We start from the raw sequence: 26994 nt of genomic DNA, 5'->3' as shown, positions 1-26994 counted from the left end.
AAGCAGCAAAAGGATGCCTATGTATGTGTCTGATCACCTCATAAATGAAGGTTGCATGACATGATATCTTTGCAGAATCAGAATGAGAAGCCTGATAAGGGAGACATCATGAATGGCCAAGGCCAGCAGGCGTAAGAGGTAGGATGGCCCCCCTATGAGTACTCACTCCATTGTTCATCCCTGATACGAGGTGAAGTGAATTTTCAGGGCAGCTCAGGGTCTTTTCTGATACACTGTCCTGGACCAGACTAAAGCATGACTGTTCCAGGGGTGAAGAGCTCTGTGGAGTTTGGAATAGGGTTGTGCTCTACAAGCCAGAGACAATATTGTGTATGCAAGTACATTCTGTTTCCTTTGGGTTTTTGCTCTTTGTGTTTGCATAGAGCTGTGGTGGGCAGAACCAGCATCTGTTTAGAAACAGCGTGGCTGGGGACAATGACTGATGAGGCCAGAGACAAGGCCAGAGAGATGCCAATGAGGTAAATGCTGTTTGGTGTGCACATACATGCAAGTTTGGCCATCCAGAAGCAGAATGACTGGCCAGAGTTGTTCTTCACTCTGAGAGTGGTGAGCACTGGAACAGGTTTCCCAGAGAAGCTGTGGATGCCCCATCCCTGGAAGTGTTTGAGGCCAAGCTGGATGGGGCTTTGAGCAACCTGGTCTGGTGGAAGGTGGAAGGTGTCCCTCCCCATGGCAGGGGGTTGGAACTAGGGGATCTTTAAAGTCCCTTCTAACCTAAACCATTCTATAATTCTGATTGTTTCTGAAGATGGGTTCTAGAAGATTTGGTCCACTTGGTAATGCTGGCATTGCTGTTTGCCTAGCAGGTTCAGAGCAGGGCTACCGGATCAGGGCAAAGTGGGTGCAACTGAACTCAGGACTGGTGTTTACATGTGATGAGCTGTTTAAACTCATAAAATTAGTGGAGATCTAGTCAGTACAGGGAATGCACCCCAAAGAGAAATCCAGCAGACCAGCCATGGCACAAGACACTCAGTTGCCCAAAAAGAGACATCCAGACATCCAAGACAGCCACTTGAGGCTGGCAGATATGACACCAGACCTACACAAGATCCTCCATTCTAGGGGGATACCTGAAGACCACCAACAGCACCAGCACCTTTGTTTAGGTGATGAATCCCAGCCGGTACGTCTACTGTAGAGTAAACGGATCACTCTTTAAGTGCCAGTGACTGTCCTGACAAGATTTCCACTGGCCACAATGAAAAGCAAACTGGAGTACACGTAGGTACCTACTTGTGGACACCTAAATGTGCCTTGGCTTTGAATTGAATCCCAGCCAGGCTGTCAGCACAGGCTAGTGGGGGAAGGAAGTGCAGCCAAAGCGGACATGAAGAGGAGGAGAGTAAGCACAACTCCAGATTTTGCTAGCGCAGCTCATGCCATTAGGGATTCCCCCGGGATGGGGTAGGCAGTACGCCGCGCAGCCATCCAAAGGACTGAGAAGATACCACACAGCTGTTTTAATTCAAGTCACATATGGGAGAATGGGGACAGTGGAGCATAGCCATCCTGGAAGAAAATACATGTTCATTCACTTTCCAGCCATCTGAGGAAACAAACAGACCAAATGAGTTCAGATTCCATCCTGTGGACTTTGGGTACCCAAGAAACAGGGGCATGACATCATCTGGCGGAAAGGAGACAGCAACTTGTACAGCCTCTGTAGTGCTGTAAGAAACTGTCACTTCTCTACACAGTGGGGAAGTTCCTAAGAAAAAAAACCGACAAGTCAGTTACTGCTTACAATGTGTAATTGTCCAAAAGTTGCAAGAAAGTACATGGAAGATACAGCACTCCAAAAGCTAATCAGAAATTTTTTCTCCAGATGTCAGTTAATAGTGGTAGAAGACATGGACCCACACTGTGGACACAGGACTTAAAGGAGCAGGTGGGGCCACCAGCGAGTTTGATTTACCAAATCTGCGTCACCCCACGCCGAACCCCAAATGAGTTGCTTATTTCTTTAAGGCATTGGCAGGTTTTCCCCCCAGGCTGCATATGCCAAACCGCAGCTAAAAGCTTACCACTTAACCACGGAAAGAAAATCTTGAAAGCGATTCATGAGTCTACACCGAAAACACTACAGCTATAATTAAATCAACTCTTAAAGCAGCATAACTCTTTTTAGGGCTGAAATTGCACTCCTTACTTTAAGCATCGTTGGAGAAAGAGGAGGAGAGAGTTTGAGTGGAACCCTTAAAACATTTTCATGTGAAGGTTTGGAAACTCCTTTCAACGTACTAAACATTCACCAAGGCTTCCTGCGAGCGCTGGAGTTTGTCCTTTCGCTGCTGGCTGAATTCTCATCCCGCCTGACCTCCAGCAGCCGGCTGAGGGCCCGTCCCCAACCCGGCAGCAGCTGTGCTGTGGGGAAGGGCGGCAGCGGGGCTGCAGGCGGGCGCAGCCCGGCGCCCGCAGAGCCCTGAGGGGCAGCGCGCAACAGCCGCGGCGCCGCCCGCCCGACGCGCCCCTGCGGCCCCGGAGCACCTGCGGCCCCGGAGCACCTGCGGCCCCGCGCCCGGCGGGCAGCCCCGGGGCACCTGCGCCCCCGCGCCCGTGCTGCGGGCGGGTCACGGCCGGGGCTCCCCCAGGCGGCCTGCGCCCGTTCCCCGCGGTTCGCCCGCCCCCCACCGCGCCACTCCCCGTCCCTCCTCCCCTCCCGCAGCCGCCCCCCTCTCCCGGTCCCGCGGAGCGGCGCGGAGCCCCCGCGGCATGGCGGGGCGGGCGGCCGCGCTGCGGCTGTGCGCGGCGGCGGCGGTGCTGTGCGCGGCGGCGGCGGAGCTGCGGCTGACCCTGCTGCACACCAACGACGTGCACGGGCGGGTGGAGGCGCAGGGCGCGGGGACGCGGAGCTGCGCGGGCGCGGAGGGGACGGCGGGCTGCTTCGGCGGCGTGGCGCGCCGTGCGGCGCGGGTGGCGGCGGCGAGGGCCGGGCACCGCAACGTGCTGCTGCTGGACGCCGGGGACCAGTACCAGGGCACGGTGTGGTTCTCCCGCTTCAGGGGCCGGGAGGCGGTCCACTTCATGAACCTCCTGCGCTACGATGCCATGGTAAAGCGGGCCGGGGGAGGCGGCGAGCGGCGCGGTGGGGGGCTGCCGCCCCCTGGGTGCTGGGTCTGTGCCCCCCTTTCCTCCCCTGCCGCCGTTTCTTGCGTTGCCGCTCTCTTGAGTGTGCAGCGTTGCACGGGGAAGGCTGTAGGACGCGCTAAAACCGTGGCCGGAGGCGGCCGGGAGGTAAGCGAGGAGAAGAGAAGCAACGTGCTTGGCGAGGGGGACCCGGCCGGGTGAAGTCGTGAGCTGGCAGCCAGAAACCGGGAGCTGATGCCAAGGCTGCACCCAAGGAAAACCAGCGATGCAGGGGCAGAGCTCCCCTTGGCGGGGCGGGCAGGGGGCTGGACGGGCTCTGTTGGAGACGGTCAGCAGAGGCATGGAAGCCAGCCTGGCAAAGCCGGGTGAGGAGCCTGGCCTGCGATAGAGGGATTAGCCCTGGCTGAGGCTCACGGCTTGCCCCGCTGGCTTCGGTCCAGCGGCAAGGGACAGATGGCACATGTTGGTAGTGCTGTTTTGAAGGGTGAGGATTTTTGGTTTTCATCAGTCCCATCCTGGTCGTGTCCAGTCCCACCAGAGCTGTGATCATGATGCGGTTTGGGGGGCTCTGTGTGTGTGGCACAGGGACTGTAACAACACCTTTGTGAGGGAGCTCGTTGAGACAGTGCCAGTCCTACACCTTTACTCTGTACTCTGTCTCCTTTGGTTGTCCAAGTGCTCAGAGGGAGGTAGAAGAATTTGAGAATGAGATTGGGGAATGTCATTCCATGTTCTTAAATCTTTTGTCTCAGGGCAATAGCCTATTAATATATAAAGAATTATCATGGCTTGTTTTGCTTGCATACAACCCCAGAAAGGTGAGAGAGATTAGTTATGTCTGAGATTGACTGTGTGCTTATTTCATCCCAATTCACATCTTGAGAGGAAAACCTTCTGTGCATCTCACATCCTCTGTCTTCATCTTCTTTGCTTTCTCTGGAAAGATGGCCCTTTCCCAGGTAGCAGTGGCTTCACCCGTTTCTTCCCTCTGCCTCAGAACAGCTATGGAAGGCAAAGGGATGCTCCAGTGCGCTCTCCTAAGCTGAACACACTTCATACTACACATACAGGTCTATGAAGGATACTGCTCCCTGTGCACGTGGCCTAATGAACGGTTTCCTAATTGCAAACCTAATATTAACAAGGTTTTTCCTCCCAGTGGTGATGGGCAGGAGTGTGTGCATTCAGGTCTCATCCTGACTGAGAGCTGGGGGAGCACTTTGGGCTTCTGCAATGCAGAAATCGCTCGAGGTAGTTTTTCTTACCTTTCTTCCAAAAACTTGCTGCTGACTGTTGTTTTCTGGCTTGCGTTTCCTGGTTTGACTGGTTCATGGGGAGGCTGGGAGCTTGTAGAGTTCCTGATCATATCACAAGAAGAAATTCTTTCAGGCAGCATCAGCAGCATTGAACTAATGCTCAGTTTTAGAAACATGTTATGTAGGAAGCATCTGCTGAATATTTAGGAGATCCAGTGAGCTTTTGCATTAGAATAAGATTAAAAAATCAATTCCACACCATACTGGCTAGCCAGAGCCTTGCACTGGAGGCTAATGCCTTAGGTGAATTAGTCAACCACTTGCTGTCTGTGGAAGTCCTGCATATTATAGTTTGAATAGTCAGTGGATAGAAAGGGACAGGATAGACTTGAGAAGCTACAGACACTTCAGCGCCTTTCCTCTGCTACCAGAGAGCCTGAGAACAGATGCTGAGTGTTGGGCAGTGCTGCAGCATCCTTTTTGGTTCTTCTGTCAGTGGACCATGCAGTGGGGGTGATGGCGGGGGAGGGGGGGGGGGGGGGGGGGGAGCACAGGAAGCAAGAGCCACCACGCTGCAGAAGGGTGAGCTAGTGTTTCTTTAAGCTAAATTTGGGAAGTCACATCCCTAACTGAAGGGGTTAGGATTACTCAAGTGGTTAGAAGTGTGATACAGGAGTAGGATTACAAACAGGATAGAAGAGGGAACATGAATTACAGAAGGTGTTACAGCATGGGGCAGGAGCCATAGGAGGATTTAGGGCAGCCTGCCAGCAGTAGAGGTTTGTTCTACGAATGGGACAGGTTTCCTTTTTTTAGGTTTGCCCTTTTCTCATTTATGCGCGTTATCACCTGAAGCCTATTTTCTCCTGTTTAGCTAGGTATTGCCTTCCAAATTTTCTTGGTGCTAGCCTTGCTTTTTGGTGTAATGAAAACCGATATCCAAATTAAGTACTGCAAAGGCAGCAGTTAGAGGGATGATGGAAGTCTTCTAGTTTTACTTACAAGTTGCATCCTTCTGCTAATTTGTATCCTGATTTTGAAATATTTTTAGCCTAGTTTCTTGTGAAAAGGATGATTATATGATCTTATGCTGTGTGTCTGAATATTTGTGTTTATTCCTCCTTGTGACTTACACTTAATGTTGGCCGATGGATTCAGCTTTGGTGAAGGGACGTTGCACAGGTACAGAGTCCTAGAAGCTCTGGGCATAAGGGTAGTTAGGTACAGGAACCCAAAATGGCCCACATCTTCCTCCCCAGAGGAGAAGCTGCATCAAAAATTAAACTGTATTATTAACCACAAGTGACTTCTCATGAACGACTTTACCCACACCATGGGAAAAGTTTTGCTCAAAGCTTGTATCCTAATGGACATGAAATAGTCCAAATGCAAGATACAAGTCAAAAGAAAAATTTCTTAAGTGGTTCTTTTTGCAAGTTTTATTTGCAACCTTTTTGGGGGATGTTTAATTGTATATTTAGGAGGAACAGAAGGCATATGCATCAGGCAAAAGGAAATAGCTTGTTACCATTCTGAGACACTCTGCCAGTCTGTGGATATCTTTTCAGAACATCAGTCAGCATCAGAATGAATTTCCTTAAAGTGTTATTCTTTATTGTTATTTATTTTTTTACAGCAAATTAGATTGCAGTTAGAATACAGTTAGAAATGGAATATAGTTGGGGTGCATTGTACCTTCCCAAGTCAGGATTTTCTTAAAGATAGTTCTTGGTTCTTTTGGAAAAGTGCCCCAGCGGTGTGCAAACAACTTGGCTCCTTCCCCAGTGCTGAGTAGTGTTCTCACTAGCATCAATGAGAGAAGTTGGTTGCCAATGCAAGTTAATGCCAATATCCTGATTTTGCCAGGGGGCCATTGGCTGCCTGCCTATGGGGATCAGAGGAGTCAGGAGCCTTTGTCTCCCTCCCCAAAAGAAAGATGTTGCCAATCAGTTGGTTGAAATACTGAGCTTCTGTGCCTGTAGTGGCTTCAAGGTCCTGCTTGGGCTGGAACGTGATCAGGGTTAATATAATCTGTTAGAGGAATAAAAGTTGGAACAAACGCATAGGAGTTGTTTATCTAAGGAGAGCAGAGAGATACATAAGTCTTTTTAGATGATGAATGTGACTTTCCCCACTTGATCTTCAGAATGATATGAGCACGCTTTTGTCTGCGAGAGTCGGCCCATTGGCTTCAGCACCCCTTTCATGCTTTGCTCCAGCTGCCACCTGAAAACTTGTACCAAGTTACCATGTACCAAGTTAAGACTATTACCATGTTTCTATAGCTATATCTTTTCCTTCACTAACACCTAAATATGCTGCAAGGTTCTTGCCTATATTGTACTTTCGCAGGGTTGCTGCCTAGGGAGGTTTTTCTGGCTGTCAGCAAACCTGCAGGCACAGGCATGTGGTGACTTAAGCTGAGTGTGAAAAAGGGGTGGGTAGGAGGAAGTTCCATGGTCCTTTAGGGTAAGTCGATTTTTGTCTGCTTAGTCAGCCTAGAACAACTAAACATTCTCATCTTGTTGGAGTTACCTTGCTAATAAACTCTCATTTTGTGTGACGGTCTTAGCACTTTACAGTGTTCTGCACACCGCTACTGTGGATTGTCTATGGCGATTAGCTGATAAACACTGGACCTTCTACTAGGTCACAATATTGATAATGGCTCAAAAATGGTATTTCTTGTTACATATTAAAGCACACAGGAACTCTTACTAGATGTGAACTAAATGTGTTTAAAAAACCTGTAGTCCAAGCACAGGCTCTTAAAATTCATGTTTTATGCAAAGATAACAAATACTGTCTTTGACATTTAACGTTTTCTTCAGCATTTTTTTAAAAAAGTATTTTCTGTACACAAAATACATGTTTTCCTTTGTGGTTACTGCAAATCCTCTTTCTTGCAGTTACAGGATGAACCCAGTGGATTTTAATCTGGTATATGATTACAAACACTTGTTAGGTTTTAGATTTTGACTGTTCACATCTGTGTTGATGTAAGAGTCTGAAAAGCAAAAAGCTAAACCTAATAAACCCCAACCATTTCTGTGTTCATGAGAAACAATGTGCTGTTTTAGACAAGATAGGGTTTTCTCCCCTAGAACACAGACTTTGGTTTTTCAGACATACTCTCGTGAAGGGTATATAAGGTATTTAGACTGAATACTGGAGGAAGGGTCTTATATTTTCTTCTTGCTTTTTACAGGCTTTGGGAAACCATGAGTTTGATGGAGGTGTGAGCGGATTATTAGATCCTCTTCTTAAAAATGCTAATTTTACAATCCTGAGTGCAAACATTAAGGGGAAAACCCCACTAGGAAATGAAATGATGAAATATGTTAAACCTTTTAAAATAATACGTTTTGACTCAGAATCGGTAGGAATTGTTGGATACACTACAAAGGAAACTTCTTTTCTTTCACAGCCAGGTATGTTTTCTTTCTTATATAAGTTTATATCCTTTGTTACTATTTTATTACTTGCCCACTTGTTTGAATCCAAAGATGAATGTTTGCACCTGAAAAGTGAGGAGTTTGTTGTTTTATCAGTATTTACTTGTATTATTCAACTTTGTAACTGCCTGATTTTTAAACTGGAAAAGGCTTGTCAACATTAAAAGCGGTTTTCGTAGAGACCTGAGTTACTTAGGATCACTGAACTATCTAAGAATATAAGAACGTCAGCGAGATTGCAGGAGAGCTGGGGAGTAGCTTTGGGGGTTTTATTGTTGTTTGGGTTTTAAATTTTGTATTATTTTATATTTTATTGTCATTTATCCATTTAAACAAATGTTAGAACATCAATACAGCTTGTCTCTAGAGTGAAATGTGTTCAAACCAAGACATTTCTGTGTGTGTTGAAATGTTGCTCTTGGATGCCTGCATGCTCAAGCCTTAGTAAAAGCAAGGAAAGCTTCATATGTGTTTTTCAAGCAGAAGTTGCCCAAGATGTTTTTAGCCTCTCAGATATTTCCAGAAATTAGACTACACAAGGAACAGCCATTCAACTTTTACCACAATTGCTTCATTCATGAGTAAAATTAGAGTTGATGAGGAAAAAGACTTCTCAATTTCTGACTGTTTTTTGGAACATTTAAGGGTTTGGGTTTGTTGAGGGTTTGGTTTTTAGTAAAATAAAATGGTCTACTGGAATGAAAAACACGTTTAAATCAGGTGAAGGAGGTCTGAGTCACTGCCTCACCGGTGAAAGTTCAGCCCCCCTCTGACAAAATCAGACTTTCTTCCCTGGTTTTTGCAGTAGGGATGCACTAAGCACCGGTGTAATACTTTTTCCACAATGAAAAAAACCTTCATATTATTACTTCATTTTCCATGGCTTAGTAATAAAGAAGTAATGCGTAGTTCTCTTGAGAAAAAGAATATTCAATACTTTGAGGAAGTATTAGAATATAAAACTGTTCCTTCTGTGCTTTTTAATTCTTATGCTGTATGTTTAAACTATCAGGAAGTGGACGTCTGAGGTCAGAATAGACTTCTGTATCTCACTTCTATTTTACGGTTACGTGTTTTTAGAGTCCTTTTTTCTCCCCCAGTGAGAAACCAAATTTATCTGTATTTTGTGTAGGCAATAGAATTTCATCTGTGTTTGAGGGCATGAGGGTAGATATCACTTGACACCACGCTAAGTTTGAAAAATTGAGAGACAACCAATATTGTTCATCATTAAGGGTTAATAAAATAATCTCTGCTCTTATTCCGAACAGCCATGTTGGAGTGGTGAGGCCGTCAAATTAACTTTCTTTCAAATAAGTATACTAGAAGAGAATCCAGATAGTGTTGAAATGATTCTCGGAAATGTTTAAATACATTTCCAATAACATCTAGACATCGTACTGAATGCCTCCGTATGCTGAGACATTATAACAGATGTTATAACCACAACTAGAAAAACAGCATTAAAAGGGAAGGCTTATTAGCTCCGTAGATGGACCTGAAGCAGCCCTAAGCTAAGTATATCCCACAGTGTAATTGAGCAGCAAGCAGGGAGAATTCTAACAGCAACGTTCATAGGGATCAGAGTTTTTATAATTTCTCACTTTTCCTTCTCAGTGTGTAGAGGAACATTTGGAAGCTTTGAAAATGTGAATTCAGGATATGATGTTAATACAACTCAGTGACTATATATCCCCCATGACCTAGCAGTCCTTCAGACTGATAAAATCATGGCAGAGGTGGGTCAGTGGCTAAATAGTTATCAACCTAATTCCTTAATTTAGTGAATAAGTTACATTCCAAACTTTAAGTTCAGCATCTTCCTTATCTCCATACACTTCTTCCAGATGATTCAGTTTTCTCAGACTCAGCAGCAATTCAATTGCTTTGGCATGCTGTACACACTTAGAGCATTCTCAAGGCAAATAGGAAGCTTGAAAATGCTGAGATGTGAATTCCTACGTAACTTCTTGTGGAAGTCTTTTTTGAGTGTGATTTCTTCTGTTGTTAATTCTCAGGAACTTCCACAGAATCATGAAATTACAACTTGTACTTTTCATAGTCTGCTTAAAACAGCTACCAACGTACTTGAACAGAGTATAAAGTCCTTGAATCTCAGTGTTTGTGTTGTGAAGGAAGTTAATCTCTGCTGAAGGTCCTGTTAATGTTACTGTTTGGAAACTGTAGGACTGGGAAACTCTTAGCGCAATTTATAGATTACAGCCAATTGGCAGTTTTTCTCAAGTTCCCCTGTTTTGCTGTATACAACTATCTCAGCTGAATGCTTTTCCACATCCTGCAAGAATTGTTCATAACTTGGCACATAGAGTTGTCTGTGTATTTGCTTTGCACTGATAATACCAAGACCAGCTTTCTAGTATTTGATGGTAGCAGCTCACTTGCTTTAGTTCTGCAACGATGTTTTAAACCCCATGAAATAGTTGATGTCTTTATTCGTCCTGAGAGATGCTACGTACACATTTGGTGCTATGAAATAATACATCTCATTTAGTCCGCTGTCTTTTTGTATTAAGTGGAAACCCAAAGCTACTTACTCTGTAACGCTACAGGCAGCAAAATATTTACTAAAACTACCAACTTGGCAGAGTTTTCTAAAAAGGAATTTTAATTTCCATTTATTCCACTCTATTCTGGCTAGCTTGCATAATATTTTTAATATGGAGCCATTTCTTTTTCCTTGTTCATTTATAGCACAGTTTGGATGTTTTATCTGAAACACTACCCCATCTAAAAAGAGAAGAGGATGTCATGTCAGTTTAACGCCTTGAAAGAGAGGTGAAAAAAAAGAGACATGAGCAATAACTAACACTTAAATAGACACTTTATTTCAATTCAGATTGTTTTGAAAAATGTGCAGATGAGTGCTAAGCAGTATGTTGCTTTTTTTCTGGTTTCGTAGAGAAATGAGCGCTGCATGATTTCGCTTACAGTTTCCCACTGTATAACTTTTGAATCTGGTGGCCCATTTCCACTCAGTTAAATCAAGCGCTCAGATGACTGGGATGCAAAGCTGTGTGAGATGCCACGGCTAGGTCGCAGAGAGGGGGTGCGAGAAGCCCCTGCAGCCCGCAAGCAGGAATCCCTTTCTGAGGGCGAGGTGGGCAGCAGGCAGTGGCTGGGTGGCAGGGTTGGCGGTGCCCTGCCGTAACCGTCCCGGGGGAGAGATGGATTTACTGGCACAGGACAGGCCTTGTTTTTTCCCCTCATTATGAAAGTAGGCTTGTTTTAATGAGGGGGAACAGAGCTGGTGCTGGTGGGGAGGGTTTGGTTATCGTGGGCCACCTGGCTGCATGCCATGGGAGAAGTTAGCCTGCGGGCAACTGCGGGCTAGCACAGCTCGTCGGTGGCTCGCTCTTGCTCTTTGTTTAGAGAGCTGAGCCCTCTTTACAGAACTGGTCCCCACACCATGGTGTGCATGGCTGTCGTAGCTGGTCCGTGGGTGGTGAGATGAGCACGCGAGAGGCCTGCAGTCAAGGAGCGTTCCTCAGATTTCCTCTTTAGCCACTAGTTCTGGCCAGGCCCAGATTCTGTCAAGCACAAGATGTATAAAGAGGGGTGGGCTGCGGCCGGTGGCTTCCTTCAGCCTGGAGAAGGAAGGCTAAGGGGGAACACTAAGTGCAGTCTGCCATTGTCTTAAGGGGGTTTATAGAGAACAGAGGGACAGACTCTTCCCAGAGGGGCACAGAGAAAGGACAAGAAACAATGGGCTCAAGCAGTACCACAGGAAATTATGGTGGGACATAAGGAAAAAATTTGCCACGGTAAGAGTGGTTAAGCCACGAAACAGGTTGCCCAGAGAGGTTGTGGAATTTCGCCTTGCTTGGACGAGAGCCTGAGCGTCCTCATCTGGCTTGGAGTTCCTGCTCTGAGCAGGTTTTGGGCTAGATGGCCCCTGGTGGTCCCTTCCAACCTCAATTAACTTATGATTCTTTGATTCTAAGAAGAGGTCCACGGGAAGAAAATGTGGGGATGCATGCACAATTCACTCCACAATGTGCATAACAGAGATTCCCTCTGGCAGTAACTGAACTATTCAATGGGCGTGGTGGTGAACCAGTTTATGTAACCCTCTTTTATCTCTTCCATTGTAGCAGCTTCCTCTTTATTTCCTGAAACGTTTTGCACTGGATTGTGGATTCGTTTCGCTTCTCCCTTTGTTATGAAATAATGTAAATCTTTTGACTCAAAAGGCGTATTTCAAAATGGCTTGATCAAAAAACTCTGCAGGAAGGAGAGGTAGAGCAGGGGATTGGTAGAAATGTTACTTGGTTGTCTTCACCGGAAACTTTTGGATTACAATTTGTTGACTTGTTTGTAAACTCTATTCTCAAAACTTTGACAAAGAAATTAGCCTTTTACATAGGAAGTCCTTTTGTGCAACCCAAAACACTGTGCCCAGGATAAAAGTACATGTTTGTCTAGTGCTGTTGTAACTATTTGTCATGTTAGTAGAGTTTCAGCAGGCACAGAAACCGGGCAGAAAAGTGGTGAGTTTCCCAACATTGTGGTCTGGAAAAGGTTTCTCTTTTCCAGACTTCCTGTTCTTTATGTTCTTATTTCAGCGTGGTAGCTCAGTTGTGTACTGTGCTGTATCGGTGTTACTGAGAGTGGGTCACATTAGGTGAGATAATATGTGCAAAAAGGCAATTTAGAGTTTAGTGTAGGACTTTGAAGAAACTGCTGTTTAAAGCAGGGTGGGTGGGTGTGTGTGCTGTAGTGGGAAGGGAAAGAACAAAATGAGTGTGGAGTAAGAGAGAGATTAAACTCAGGAGAAGATAGAAGATCTCAAAAATATTATTTGAGAAAAAAACAACTTCCTAGTACAATACAAATGTTTATACTCACATATATTTAGTTTCCCTTCTTTAGTTAAATAATAAAAGCCATTTAATTTGATCCCACAATTGGTGTCACTAGAATTTTTTTATGGAGTTACAACTTGTTTACTATAGGCAGATACATACAGCTCAGGTCAGGAATGTTGTATTAGTCTAAGCACACAGGTGCTCCTGAGAGACCGGAGAAAATCAAATTCGATCAGGAGCTTGAACCAACTACAGGCCTTTGAAAGCTACTGACATTTAAAGTTCCACTAATTATACAAAATAGTATCTGATATAAATTCTTTTTTTAAAAACTAGTAATTAAGGTACTTTGTAAATACATTCATGTTTGTTTTTTGTTTGTTTTTTTTAAAGGGGATGATGTAATCTTTGAAGATGAAATTGAATCACTGCAAGTACAAGTGAATGAACTCACTGCTATGGGAGTGAACAAAATAATTGCGCTAGGACATTCTGGGTTTACTGTGGACAAAGATATTGCCCAGAAAGTGAAAGGAGTGGATGTTGTAATTGGAGGACATACAAACACATTTCTCTATACAGGTATTTTACTTCTTGCTAAAATGTTGCTTCTAAAGCAAAGCTGAAACTCTTTCTTTTTAAACTGAGAGAAGTTCCACAAATATATTTTACTGCTGGCTGTACCGGGCAAGATTCATAGCTAGTACCTATCTATAACTTCCATAAGAAACTAAATTAAAACAGTCCGTGAGCAAGAAGTGCCCTGACTCGCTGAGAGGTTCCATAATGCTGTGGATCTTTGAGGTGACCTATACAAAGTGGGACAGAGGAGCAAAGATGGTAATACTGGTAAATTACTGCCAAACATGTTTTACCTGTTTCAAGTGCACACATACAAAGGAGTAAATGAGATGTTTACATTTAAACTTGTGTGTGACTTAACCAAAAAAATCAATCATATAAGAATTCAGAAGTAATACTGACGTTGATTTTCTGTAGAATCTGATTCTGTATTCATAGGTCTCCATAAGCTTTGCCATTAAAAATCTTTTCCCAAGTTTTCACTTCGGACTTTATTGTTTTCCCTAGAGGTAGACATCATTGCAGAGATAAACATTGTTGATCTGATTTCTTACGCAGCAATGCTACTTTAGGAAAAAAACCTGCCATCAGCAGCTTCTCCAGTGCTGCTGCCTTCCGTATGTTGATTTATAAGGACACAAGTAGAAGAAAGGCTGATGGGTGAGGTTTTTTTAAACCATCAAAGATAGATCATTAAATTTAGCAGAAACTTCATTAACTGGTGGAGACTGTAACAGGAGCTTTCTGTAATTTTCAGCAAAATTTCCCTTGTGCCCTAGTCACAGCGATAGCACCATGTACCCTAGGAACTCAACCACTTAAAGGTTTTGCACTGTCCATTTCATCCTCTCCTCTCTCTGTTCATCTTCTCCCACTTTCTCATGCTTTTTTTTTTTTTGGTCTTATCTGGGCTCTTCACCTTTTACTATCCCACTTGTTAAAGAGAAACAGTTGCATGCTACAGTTATACATTGAACAGCTGGGGATATCTCTTGAATTTGGCCTCAGGGAATAACTTTGATCACTAAGCTGGAACATTGACATGCCTACCTACAAGTCAAGAGGCTGCACTTCAGCATAGGGGTGCAGCAGAGGAGTGGCCAAACTGGAACAGACAACAGGACTGACCATCCCAATTTTTTGTCTCCAAGAGTCACCAAGGGGGAGCTGTGAGAGAGCAGTGGACAGGTCTGTGGACGTGCTGTATTCAGATCTGCCGCAGCCTCCCACCACCTTGCAGTTCAGGGACTTCCCAAGCCAGAAGTGGTGTCTTGGTATTTTCTTGCCCCCACTGGAACTTCTCTTCCCTGAACTTGCCCCATCTCCTCTTGACTGCCTTCAGCCTTCACAACAGCCAGTGGCAGGGTGTTCCACCACTGACCTGCACATCCTGCTGAGATGAGAGACCAAAAAACCTGGGTCTTTTGTCCTTGTGCTGCCTGCTGCCCACTGGTGGCATTTTTTAGCAACTTTATTGAATTATTTCTGAGATGGGAAAATCAAGGATGCACGCAGTATTCAAAGTGTGCATTCATCATGGGTTATCCAGACTCTTTTGCACAGGTCAGTGCCTGTAGACACTTTGTGCCTTGAGGTGGTAGTCAAAATGCTCTATTGGGTGTGGTCCAAAGAGGTGCCACTCTTCCTAACTTGCAAGCATGATCTGAAGTGCTCCAGGAGTTGAGATACCCGAGTTCACAACTTGTCTAGATCTGTAGGAGTTCACGTGCACATCTCTTGTCATCCCAGAGAGTACCCAGCTCTCAGACTAGACTAGGTCTAGCTGTTCCATCTTTCCCCATTTGAAGATGTACAAGATTCACAAGGCAAGACGGAGCACACAGGATGGGACTGCAGTCCTTGGGTTAAAGTCCTCAGCAGGTTCTGGTCCATTTTTCAAGGGATGCACTGTTTTGATAAAACAAGTCTGTTTGGTTGGTTTTTTTTTTTAACACTGGACAGTTGAGAAAAATAAAAAAATAAGAAGAAATATCTGGGGGAGATAACATCCAAAAATATGTATCCACTTATTTAGTCAAAATATGTTTTGTGACAGAATGTGGTCCGAGTCTATAATTTTTATTCCAATTGCTGAGAAGCACTTGCTGCTCTGCCCAGGAGCACCATGCGTGCGTTTGTGAACTGTTCCTTTCCGAGCCAAAGCTGTCAGCCAACATTCACAATGAAATAGCCACATCTATGGAGGTGATTTGACTGCAGAGTAAACCATCTAATTTTAAGTGTCTGCGTGTGTTTCTATGTGTACATTAGGCCTATAAATTCTCATTTAAACAAAGAGATGTAATCAATAACTGGCAGCAGAATCTGGGAAAATGTTTCAACTTGGTTTGCATGGGTTAGTACCAACTTATCAGCTGAATCTCTGGCTGTCATGGAAGTCGAGAGACATACTCCCATGCAGACACCTCTGCAGAGATATCTTGATCTAAGGGCCTAACCTTGGACTAATCCAACCTATCTGTCTCTAAGACGTTTGCAAATCTCCAGTTTATACACAGATCATGCAGCAAATGTCTTGACTTGTTCAAGTGTGCTTTGGGTTGTAGAAGTGATTCAAACAGTAATGGTAGTTTTAGGGTAGAGTATTTTAATCACTGTTTTTCATCAGAAGGGATGTTCTGGCAACACAGTGTATTAGCTAAAACAAGGAAACAGGAAAGTATTATACATTCTTCAGTTACCCGGTATGAATTTGTACATTTGTAATGGAACAGCATCTTGCCCTTTGACTGAGATGTATGCATGAGTTTTGTGTGCATAAATCCTGCAGGATTCTCGTTGGCTGCAGGATTTCGTAAATTCTTCTGAAAATAAATATTGAATAGTGCAGAGGTACCAACAAGAAACCGACTCTGTCAGCCAGGCTGAAAGTAGAAAAACTAGTTCTCCGGTAAATTTGGTTCAGCTTGTAGTTTGTTACAGCCGTTCTCCCTGGAGGAGGATCAGAGATAAATATGAATCATACTTGAGTTCTAGGAGGAACATTTGTCATGCCGCTTATTGCAGGATTTCGTATTACATAAACAACTGTAAATGGAGGGAAACGGGTTGTTCTGTGAGCAGTGGAGTGAAAATCCTGCTTTCCTCTGGATCCGTGTCCTCTGCGGCTGCCCTCCCGTGCCCCTGCCCCACTGGCACCCAGCCATCACTGGCACAGGGGTGGGAAGTGCCGCCGGCTGTGGGACAGGAGCGAGCAGTCGGCTCTGAGGGGGCTCTGCAGTGGGGCCGGCCATGCAGCCCATGACGCCTTTCAGAGCTGGTGCTGGAATAGAAATATTGATAGGAGTAACAGGGGGGAGCCAAACTGCTCCGATAATATTGTCAAGGAGACAGGGAGAAGGCTGGTACCCTTGTGACAAGAGCTGGGCTGTGCACTTTGCTGCTTTCCTCCCCTGAGTGGTTTCTAAATCCTGCGGTAGCCTATACCGATTAAGACGAGATCTCTTTCTTTTTCTGTAAATGCCTTGCTTTAATCTTCCAAGTGTTGCATCTAGTCACCCTTCAGACTTTGCAGGTTAATGAGTTTTAAATCCATGACCACATAACTCTAATGGTAATGAAGTTTGCTTTTGCAGAGGGTTTGCAGCCTGTCTGAAATTTTGGAGGCTAAGTTTGATGTAGTTGATAAAACAATCAGTTGGGTAGATGCACCGATTCATGGAACTGGTTCTTGGCATTCTGACTGCAGATTATCAATAAAAATGGTTTAGACTTTTTCTTATCAAGAAGTTCTTTGTATGTCTTACTAACATTCTCATTTTCTATCCAATGCAGAATAATGTAGCATGAAGGCTTAACAATAAACTTTTCAGCCAGACGCTGGTATGTGTGCGTTACTGAGAGGTTTGGATTGCAGTAATTGGAATGAAAAGTTCCTTTGTTGCTATTGTGACATGATGTCACGGACTAGTGTGCTGTCACAACTTAAAAAACACTGTGGCAGTTATTAGAGCCCATGCCTGAAAACAGCGTTGTCTGTTACAAAATAACATAACTGAACAATCAAATGTGTGCTTGTCATCCAATACGTTCATTGTTGTTTCTGCTTCGTACCCTCTTCGGATTTTTTTCTGAGGCTGAGAAACGTCTGATGTGGCGTTTTAGTAATTCCTTGAAGGTCACATGAGCTGAAGACCTGCTTTACACGCGTGTTTTGTGCAGGCACCCCACCCTCTACTGAACAGCCAGCTGGCCCGTATCCATTCATGGTTGACTCAGATGATGGGAGAAAGGTGCCAGTTGTACAAGCTTATGCTTATGGAAAGTACCTCGGTTACCTAAATGTTACATTTGACGAGAAAGGAAACGTAGTTGAAGCGGTTGGAAACCCCGTTCTGCTGGACAGCAGTGTTCCTGAAGGTACGTGGGCTAGATTTTTGAATTTGCCTGCAGCACTCTACTACGAGTGTTACTACGTTAAATACACAGTACGACGTGGAAGGAGAACTGGGATTTCTTCCTGAGCTTGCTGTCCCCTCTGTGTAGGGTTCAGGCTGTGTCACAGTCGTACCCGTTTGCCTTTGTTTCTCTTTCTGAACAGTGGCCTTTGAATATACACAAATTTAGTGTATGTTTTTTATAGGAACTCTGGTGATGCGCTACCTCACCATTTAGCAGAGCCCGTTTCAGCTAGTCCTGTAATTATGATTTAAAACGTTTTGAGGACTAATTTACACTGTTTTGCCAGAGGTTGGGTTCTTCAGAGCAGAGTTTAGGGCAACATAGGAAAGTGGAAATGTTCCACAAAAAAAATTGAATACGCTGGCAATGTGCAGATCCAATATAGAAACCCACGACTTCTTGTTTTCAGTGCTGAGTGTTCAGTGTTTCAGCTCTGAAACATTTCAAGAACTGGGAGGAGGAGAGGCTCTCTGTTGTTTTCTGTTCATAACTATTCAAACTCTTTTACCTGCTTTTTGTCAGCTCTGTAATTACCTGGAGCTGGTTCTTTAGTCTTTGTTTCTTGTCCAGTGTTTGCTGTATGAAGCTCTGAGCTTTTATCAGACTTTCTAGGTTCTACCAGAGTTTTTATAAAATCAATCCTTTAAAAATTATTTGTTTAGAGATATTCTTATCTACTGTGTTATTCTCTATGTTATTCTCAGTGATCTGTTAATATAATGAGACGATGTAAAGAGACTTTGCATTCTCTCTCTGATGTCAATAAAGGTTCTGTTAATGTAATGAGATGATGTAAAGAGACTTTGCATTCTCTCTCTGATGTCAGTAAAAGTTCAGTAAAAATTCAGATACGTAGGTGCTCTTGTTCTATAAATGTTGCCATTGCTGACAGTTCTGTGGCAAATTGCTTAAAACTAATCGCTGATATAAAACAGTTGTGGCATTATCTGTCTGTATATACAATCTCTGTATGTGGGTTTTTTTCTGAAAGAACTAGATTTGTACCTGGCAGATAGATATGCACAGAGGATTAATTTCTATAAAGTTTTTATTCCTTAACATTGATATTTGAGCTAGTATGCCTTTTAGCACTACCTTAAAGGGGAGGAAGCTATAAATAGGAAAAAAAAAAGATATGCTGTCAAATAAAGACCAAGCTCATTTGTATATTAAAAATTCTCTCACCTATCAAGGTAGGTGCTAGAAACCCCATCAATCAGAGGTTAGAGCTGGACTGGGCAAAAATATTTTTACCTGTTACAGAGGAGATAACCTTGCTGTGGCACAGGGATGGCTTGTTCACGTGACTGTTGTGTCCTACCTGCTTCCTTTCCAGGCTTTTTTTAAAGTGAGTGTAGATATTGTGTTGCTTGAAGAGCCTTTAGGGAAAGTGTAACTTTTTAGGATTATGAAGAGCCAGGTTTTTTTCCCTAAGCTCTGTATTCATTGAAGTGTCACTAATGTGAGATATGTACGATGCTTATTTTACACTTTTATACTGCTTTATAGATGAGCACATTAAAGAAGAAGTGGAAAAATGGAGGAAAAACCTTGGGAACTATTCTCAAGAAATTGGAAAAACTAGTGTTTACCTGAACGGTACAAGCCAAGCATGCCGTTTCCAAGAATGTAACATGGGAAATTTGCTCTGTGATGCTGTGGTAAGATGTTGCTACTACAGGTGGCAATCACGTCTGAGTGTTACTCCAGAGCTATTAGATAAATGCTCCCCAGCTCCACACTGTCAGCACGTGGGCTCTGTGTCGCTTTCCAACACCGTAACATCTAGCGTGTCCCTAGAAAGATCTGGCAGAAGCAGGGCTGTAAGTGAATCTTGCTGTATACAGTAAGGAGCAGTTTACTCTTTGTGTATATCCTCATATAGAGAACGGCTTGTTCACAGCTGGCTCTGAGGCTGCAGTTTCAAGAGACATAGCAGTCTGATCTAAGAGCCCGTTCCTCAAGGGAGGAGGAGAGCCTGGCTTCCCTCCCCCTCCCCTGTCCTGCTACCAGCCCCCTGCTCACAGCACTTACACTCGCTGGGCTCTGCGGTCACTGCTTTTTAACGCACTAGCCCAGGAAAAAAAAAAAAAAAACAACAAAAACCGTGGGTAGTTTTCTGCAAAGTTACTCATACGAATTGTCCCCCTTGAAGAGCCCAAAAGGTGCCAGCTGAAGCAAAGGAGGGGGAAAGGCCACACACACAGCCAGGCACAGAAGAGCTAAAAGCCCCCAGCACCCCGAGCCAGATGGAGCCACTGGCCCCTGCTGCGTCCTGACAGTATCGCTGGGCTTTAACAGTCATGTAACACCAGAAAGTCTCTTTATGAGAAGTCACTTCCAGTTTTTAAACTAGCTGGTTTTGATTGTTTTACTGTCCCGCAGCAGCACTGTTTCCTTTCGGTGCTCCAGGGAAAAACGTTGCTAATGTGGCCGTTTCCAGAAAATTAGCATTGCCATAAATGTCCAGCAGCATTGCCACAAAGTCAGGAGCCAATTAATAAGAATGAATTTTCATTTAGATATGTCCCCAAAGCTGTTTATCCAGTCCATGTGATCTCTTTTATTGTAATCCTTAAAATAGTTCATAGTTCATGGTATAATTTGCAAATTTGATTTGGGAATTCTGCATACAGTTCTACTAAAATTGCAGCACCTTGCTTTTTCTTCGTGCTAGAATCGGTTATATTTTTAGTTGACAAACGTGATCAAATGCTTTGGCAATTTTCAGCCTTAAAGAAAGTAACTCCATACTCTTTCAGGTGTCTGTAGTTTTTCTTGCTGTACATTTTGTCTTGGGAGGTCATATTCTACTTTAGTTAAACTGATGTTTCTAGACAACCATCTGCAGTCACCAGTGGACACACAGATTACCCTTCATGTTCTTTGCCTCACCAGTTCTACACTTGCTTTCCTCTCACCTGCCGTGCATTCAGGGGCATCAAGGTGAAAAACAGCCTGTTCCACGGGCTTTAGTATTTAGAGTTGTCCTGGGAAATGTAGAGACTGAGAAATTTAGAAGATTGATTGAGTGGTTGTACTGGGTCGAAACAGAGGTCCACTTAGTTCAGTGATGCTTCTCCAACAGTAGCCCAGAATCTCAGAATAAAAGGTTGACAGACCCAGATGGCATTTTACAAAGGACTTTAAAGGAACTCAAATGTGAAAAGGCTGTGACGTTGCTAACAGTACTGTGTGAGCCCTTGCTTTAAACTGCCTCCGCTCAGAACTGGAGACTTGCAATCCCTTCGTTGATTATGAGTTACAAACTGCAGAATATCTCACGGATCTGGCCATAGAGAGTAACTTTGAAGTTGATGTCAAAGAACATATAAAACCTTTTTTGTCTCTTTTCAGTCTCAGGTTGTATTGGATGTAAATTTCCAGAGCCTAGACTAAGTGAAGATTAAAAATCAGTTTAAACATTTTCCTTTGGTAGCTTTATGAGAACGTCAGACGTCCGGGTAAAAAGTCGTGGAACCATGTTTCGATGTGCATCCTGAATGGAGGTGGGATACGGTCACCCATTGATGAAGAGAGCACTAACGGTATGTAAAATTACAAGCTCGATGACAGCTTTATCTGGAAGGGAGAATCAAGTTACCAAGCAAGTGTGAATACAGTGTTAGGTATGAGCTTGTTTTGATGGGATTTGCGTAGTGTTTGGAAGCGATTTCAAACTTTCTCAAGTGGTTATCCATCATTACAGCACGACTGCCCTCAGGCTGACATTAATAAAATTTACTAGCATTGTTTGCACACAATGCTTTTTATAATTTCCTTCTGTCCTTGGAAAAAAGCGGATATTCTTCACCACCTACTGTAGAGTGTCATCCGGTGTGGCCACTGGGAGCCTTCTGTTGTCTGCTGTAGAATAAGTAAATTCTGGGGTTTTTCTGAATGCTAAGGTTTTACAGTTTTTATTTTCCTGTTGTCACATAAACGAAACCTGAAATCAAACACCTTTTTCTGTTTAGCTAAATCTTTGTGTAGGACTATGTAAGTAAATCTTAAAGCGATTGGAAAAATTGCTTGACTTAGTAAGAATAGCTGTGTTTCTTCTTCATCTTAGGTTGGCGGTTTGTGATCTCTTCCGCTAGAGTTACTTGAATAGCAATACCTGCAGTTACATCACACTCGGATTTATTGGTGTTGATACTTGATAAAGATGCAGGTTCTTCGATTGGGACAATGTGTGTGATTCTCACCTCTAGTGGCCCTCGTTTTCTTAAATTGTATTTGCCACGTTCCTTGTCAAAAATGTACTGTTAAACAATCCTAAAATAATTTTGTAAACTTAGAAAGAAAGAAGTAAATAAAGTCTCATTCCCCCAGGTAGCATTACTGTGGAAGATTTGCTTTCTGTTTTGCCATTTGGAGGTCGTTTCGATTTGGTAAGAGTAAAAGGCTCCACTCTGAAAGAAGCTTTTGAGCACAGTGTGCACAGATACGGAAGAGGGAGCGGAGAGCTGCTGCAGGTTGGAGGTACGTTTTCTTCTTTCCTCGTCTCGGTTTTCCAAACCAGCCATCCCTTCTGCTGGCCTTGTTTGTGTCACTCCTGGAAGCCTCTGTAAGAATGGAAATCAAGTCGGCCTTACACCTTAGCCCCGTGCCTCGCACATGCCAGCTAACTAATGCTGTGTATCGTGTGTACGTTTAATTGAGCTGCTGCAGCACGCCGGCCATCGCTGTTCCCTTCCGCACAGACAGCATTCCCAGTTGTTTCAGTAACCTGTAACGGCAGCAGTTTAACACTTCACTTAGCTACAGGAAGATGTAATTGAGTGTAGCTGTAACACAGTAACAGCTACAACAAACTCTGGGTTTTGCTTCTTCACTGCCAGTCTACCTGAAATCCCGGACGGGATGCCTCTGCCGGTTATTGCCAAATGTCAGCTTATCAGAATCTTTTTGTGCGATTGTCTGATGATTGCTGACGGTTCTAGGGGTAGTCCAAGTGGGCTATGGAATTGCTTTAGTGAATTTCTAAATAATGTAGGGATGAACAGTTAATATTAAAAAAACCTATGCATTTCTTGAATTGCAGCTTCCCATATGTTTATCCAGACGTGTACTTAGCTACAGTCATGTTTATTCCTGGTCTCTCTGTGATGCAGTGCAGGTTTTATTGTTTATTTAGTGGAAAAACTAAACTTCAGGGGCGGGGGCTGATGGATTTCCCCCCCTTCCTGCCTCTCCCCCCGCGTAGCCTGGCGATGGGGGCACTACCCCGTGCAATCTAGGATCCCCGCAGGCCAAGGACACAACCCGTGTCTCACCAGTAAGTTAACCGTGCTCTTAGGAACCGCTAAGGTAAAGCAGGAGCAGCCCCTCTGCTTGCTGCCTTCTCGCAGAACCAGAAGGTAACCAGGGGACTGGACAGGGTTCAGGAGAGAAGATCCAGGGCAGGAAGAGGGGCAGGGCTGGCAGAGCCTCTCTGCTCTGGATGAGCTGAAGTGCCTCCTGATCAGCAAATCCGTGGCAGTGCTGTTCTAGGGGCCCAGGCGTCCCCAGGCCTGGAAACCGCAACTTCCAGCCCTGCCCTGGCTTGCTTTTTTCGGGACAGTACCTATTATCCGTAATAGCTGCTAAGTTAGGGTGGCTGGCTGGCTTTAAAAGGAGTCATTTCAGGCGACAAGCCAGGGGAATGAAAAAATGTATGACTACAGAAATAAGGGAAGGTATTTTTGTCTTGCAGTATCCTAATCCCATGACTAGTCATTTCCTTCTGTGGAACAGTGACGAGAACAGTCAGATAAGTAACTGAGGCGGGGCAGTGCTTCGGTAATTCTCTAATCTCATGAATTTTCTTGCCATAAAAGTTCAGTAGTGTGCAAGAAAAATGGGGTGTTAACTGGTATAATTCAGAATGATACAACCTCTCAGTCACAGAAGCTAATGTAAAGAATCAGCCGAAGATGGTGGAGGACGGTGCTTCTAGCCCTGTGTGTTCCATAGACGGAGTGGCATTCAAACGTGTATTTTTGTAGGCATCCATGTGGTCTACGATCTCTCCAGAGCCCCAGGAAGCAGAGTTATGAACTTAGAAGTGCTTTGCACCGCCTGCCGCGTCCCAGCCTATGTCCCCCTCCAGATGGATGAAATATACAATGTGACTCTTCCATCCTATATGTTATTTGGAGGAGATGGCTACCATATGCTGAAAGACAAAAATCTGGGGTACACTAAAGGTAAGTATGGGCACCAACAGGGTAGCAGACAAACAATTCCCAGAAGTTAAAAGATCTTTTTGTAGTACAAGTCTCAGGCTTGTTGCTTTTACTGTAGAGATTAAATTTGCTTCTAATCTGACTGCTCTGGATGGCTAGTTTTGGTCGTAGCCAGCAACTATATTCTTCTTCAGTTAAATCACAAAAACTTCAAAGAGAAACAGCCGTACCAATTTAGCACTGCTTAGAGAGCAGTTCTGAGGTCATGATAAATCAGAAAAGAAGCAAAAAAACGCACTGTGGAGAGTTCATATCATGTGTCCTACCTTGCACTTGTACTCCTTACTAAACAATGCATCAAAAAGAAAGGTGCTATTTTATTTAGACCTTATTTTTCCACTGTATAGAGAGAGGTATTTGTGAAGATAGAATCGTTACCTCTGCTACTAAAGGACATGCAGCTCAGGCAAGCAACACAGAGGGCGAGGGGAAAGTTGCTGACTTGCTCTGCGGCAACGAGCCTGCCCCTCTGCAAGCCGTGGGACTCTCGCAAGTTGTGCAGGCAGCAGCATGCTGGAGAGGTGGAGAGGAGGCGTTTTGTAATGCTGGCTTAAGATCCTCTGAAGTTGCACGCAAACGGTTAGAAATGCAGCATTCATACAACTGACACACATCTTTAGGCCAAAGGGAAACTTGGAAAAAATTTCGAGATTACATTTCGTTATTTCTGAAAACAGAAAAAGGATGTAGTGCTGTATTTAAAAAAAAAAAAAAATATCTTCTAGGAACATATCTACATTTTGCAGAACTTCGATTTCCTATGTTCTGCTTCTGGATGGTAAAAGAGTTCTTTTATCAAAAAAAGAATTCCCCTATGGACCTTTGTTACAGACTGGTTTTGTGGTTCTACAGAGTATTTCAATTTAAAGTTGAGTCTTACAGGTAGGACTGGTGTTTTTACATCAAATTCAGCCTACAGCTTGTACATTTGGGAAGGCTGTAGTTTTCATTAAATAGCGGTGTGTGCAGAAACAAATTCACATAGAGAGAAATCATTAGGAATAACAGAAGAAAAAACTTGAAAGGTTCTGGTAAAGGCTCCCAGTAGAGCAGAGGGGCAAAACAGTAATTACTTTTAAGGTGGAAGTGTTGTACTTCAGGGTTGTAAGAGCTTGGATCTTGCAATTACAAAGAGCTTGCGACATGGTTGCCAGCAGGGACCGAGGAGGGTGTGTCTGACTGCAGAAAATCCGCGTCATACTTTTGTGTGCACACACTAGAAATAATTCTTTAAAAAAAAAAAGTAAACCTAAATTTGAAAAGGTGTAAGCGATAGCTTTGCCACATCTATAACAAACAAACAAACAGGTGGGAGACAGTCTACCTAAATCTGACTGGAAGTGTTATCAGTCAGTTACTTATTGGAACAGATGCAAAACAACAAAGCCAGACAATGCAAAGAGTATTCTTGTCTGGGGAAAATGTGAGTTGCAACCAAAAATTCTGGTTACAAACCACCACAGATACTTTACCCATGCACAAGAAAACTCTCCACACCCCTGCGCTGCCTTGATGGGTACCGATTCAGCATGGAAGCCATAGAAAACACTTCAAGACTTGAGCTAAAACTGCAATTTTAGACAGGTTCTTAAATTTTGATTAAGAGCAAAGCTGCTGCAGAGAACATGTTTGTGGGGGGTTTTTTTTGTTGGTGTTTTTTTTTTTTCTGTCTGTTTAGGTGAACCTGATATTGAGGTTGTTTCCCGTTACCTTCAGAGAATGAAGAGAGTTTACCCAGCAGTTGAAGGTCGAATAAAGTTTTCTTCTGGAAGTCTTATTGAAGCAAGCCTTACCCTGATTTCTGTATTGATCACTGTAATATTCTTGCATACTTGAGTTTTGGTCACTGTGTGTTTGTTTGGATGGAGGCAGGAGGAGAGATGATGCTGATGAAGGGAAAAGAGAAAAGTTCTCTTTTCTACACCTGAAAATGAACAAGTGTGTAGGTTTCTGCACGTCAGCAGTAAGCAGCACAAGCCATTGTCTTTGAAGAGTCTTTAAGATACATGAAAATACACAGCGCAAGCTCTGCATTAAGAGTCATTGAAGCACACTGTGCAGAATGAGTTGACAGAATTCGTGACTTCTCTTAGTCTGAAGCAGCAGGTACCCACAGGGCAGTTCCAGGTTTCAAGAAGCAAAGTTTCCAGTGAATACTAATGCTCCATCGTAAAACCACCACACTCACCCAAATGGGGTATTTTTAACTTGTAAAATTCTTTTACCCGCTTTAGATATTGAGTTGATTCCAGTAATGTAAAGCTTCTAGAAATGGATTTATTATAGGTGTATATACCTTTCTTTGATTTCTGCTCAGCGTTAAAGCTTTCAGTCTAATAATTCTGCTTCGCTTCCAGTCATATTTATCATACCTGCACCAGTGCCTGAAAGACCTGGATTAACCTCAGTGTCGTTCAAAGTATGAAGTCTGTTTACATGCAATTATTTTTTTTCCCATTTGACTTTTGAAGATGCAACATCTCACTTATTAATGGAAAACATAAAGGATGTGATGAAAGCTTAGTTTTATTTTGATCATTTATAACAAATTGAATATATACAATTCAATTTGAATATATTCAAATTGAATATATACAATTGGGGACTGTATCTAGAGTGAGAACACAGTCTATGACTGCGTTTCATATAAATATGCTCACTTTTAAACCTTTTTCCGAAGACCAAAGCACAGGACTCCTGCCCATTACCCTATTTGTGACGTTCAGAGGGAATGCTGGATACATGCAGCGACTCCTGCAGCGCTGTGGCATCCTTTGGAAGTAGTCCAGCAATGGGGCTTTTTGCAGCATAACCTGGCTTTGTGACACTTGTGATCATAACTCAAAAGCCCGTCCCTGCTATGGAAAGACCGTGGTTAAAAAATACACAGTTGTAAGAGGCTAATGAGTATAAAATCAGAACACATTAAATGCTAAGTGTACGTTTCTGTACAATTTATCGAGAAGTGATGGCTTATAAATGAGTGCAAACGATTTTTTTTCTACAATTGTTCACATTTGTAATTTCAACATCAATGTGTTTCCGTATTGTTTACTGCTGTATTAAACTGCCTATCGGTGTTTTGAATAAACCAGCTTTGTTTTTCTGGAAA

The 26994-nt window shown here is 43.5% G+C and overlaps 1 protein-coding gene across 2 annotated transcripts; it reads left to right on the top strand.

Annotated features, from left to right (window-relative positions):
• Positions 1-1792: 1792 nt before the first annotated feature.
• NT5E (5'-nucleotidase ecto) lies at positions 1793-26994 on the top strand. 2 transcript variants are annotated; one of them, XM_056342497.1, is made up of 9 exons: positions 1793-1912; positions 7576-7798; positions 13042-13230; positions 17413-17610; positions 19162-19313; positions 21092-21200; positions 21988-22137; positions 23643-23843; positions 25561-26994. In XM_056342497.1, exons 1-9 carry the CDS (start codon positions 1850-1852, stop codon positions 25716-25718), a joined length of 1443 nt encoding a protein of 480 aa, XP_056198472.1. In that variant the 5' UTR covers positions 1793-1849; the 3' UTR covers positions 25719-26994. The 2 variants fall into 2 exon arrangements, with proteins under 2 accessions (XP_056198472.1, XP_056198471.1); XM_056342496.1 differs by lacking the exon at positions 1793-1912 and adding an exon at positions 2574-3075.

This window comes from Falco biarmicus, chromosome 6, assembly GCF_023638135.1.
Source record: "Falco biarmicus isolate bFalBia1 chromosome 6, bFalBia1.pri, whole genome shotgun sequence".
In the NCBI taxonomy this organism is placed as follows: domain Eukaryota; kingdom Metazoa; phylum Chordata; class Aves; order Falconiformes; family Falconidae; genus Falco; species Falco biarmicus.
This window is presented reverse-complemented; position numbering and strand designations above follow the sequence as displayed.

Bases quoted from the DNA above. Each gene is read 5' to 3' on its own strand.
- NT5E (XM_056342496.1), top strand. From the start codon at position 2,737: ATGGCGGGGCGGGCGGCCGCGCTGCGGCTGTGCGCGGCGGCGGCGGTG. The intron at 3,076-7,575 runs GTAAAGCGGGCC...TGCTTTTTACAG, and splicing joins TCCTGCGCTACGATGCCATG to GCTTTGGGAAACCATGAGTT. The intron at 22,138-23,642 runs GTACGTTTTCTT...GTATTTTTGTAG, and splicing joins AGAGCTGCTGCAGGTTGGAG to GCATCCATGTGGTCTACGAT.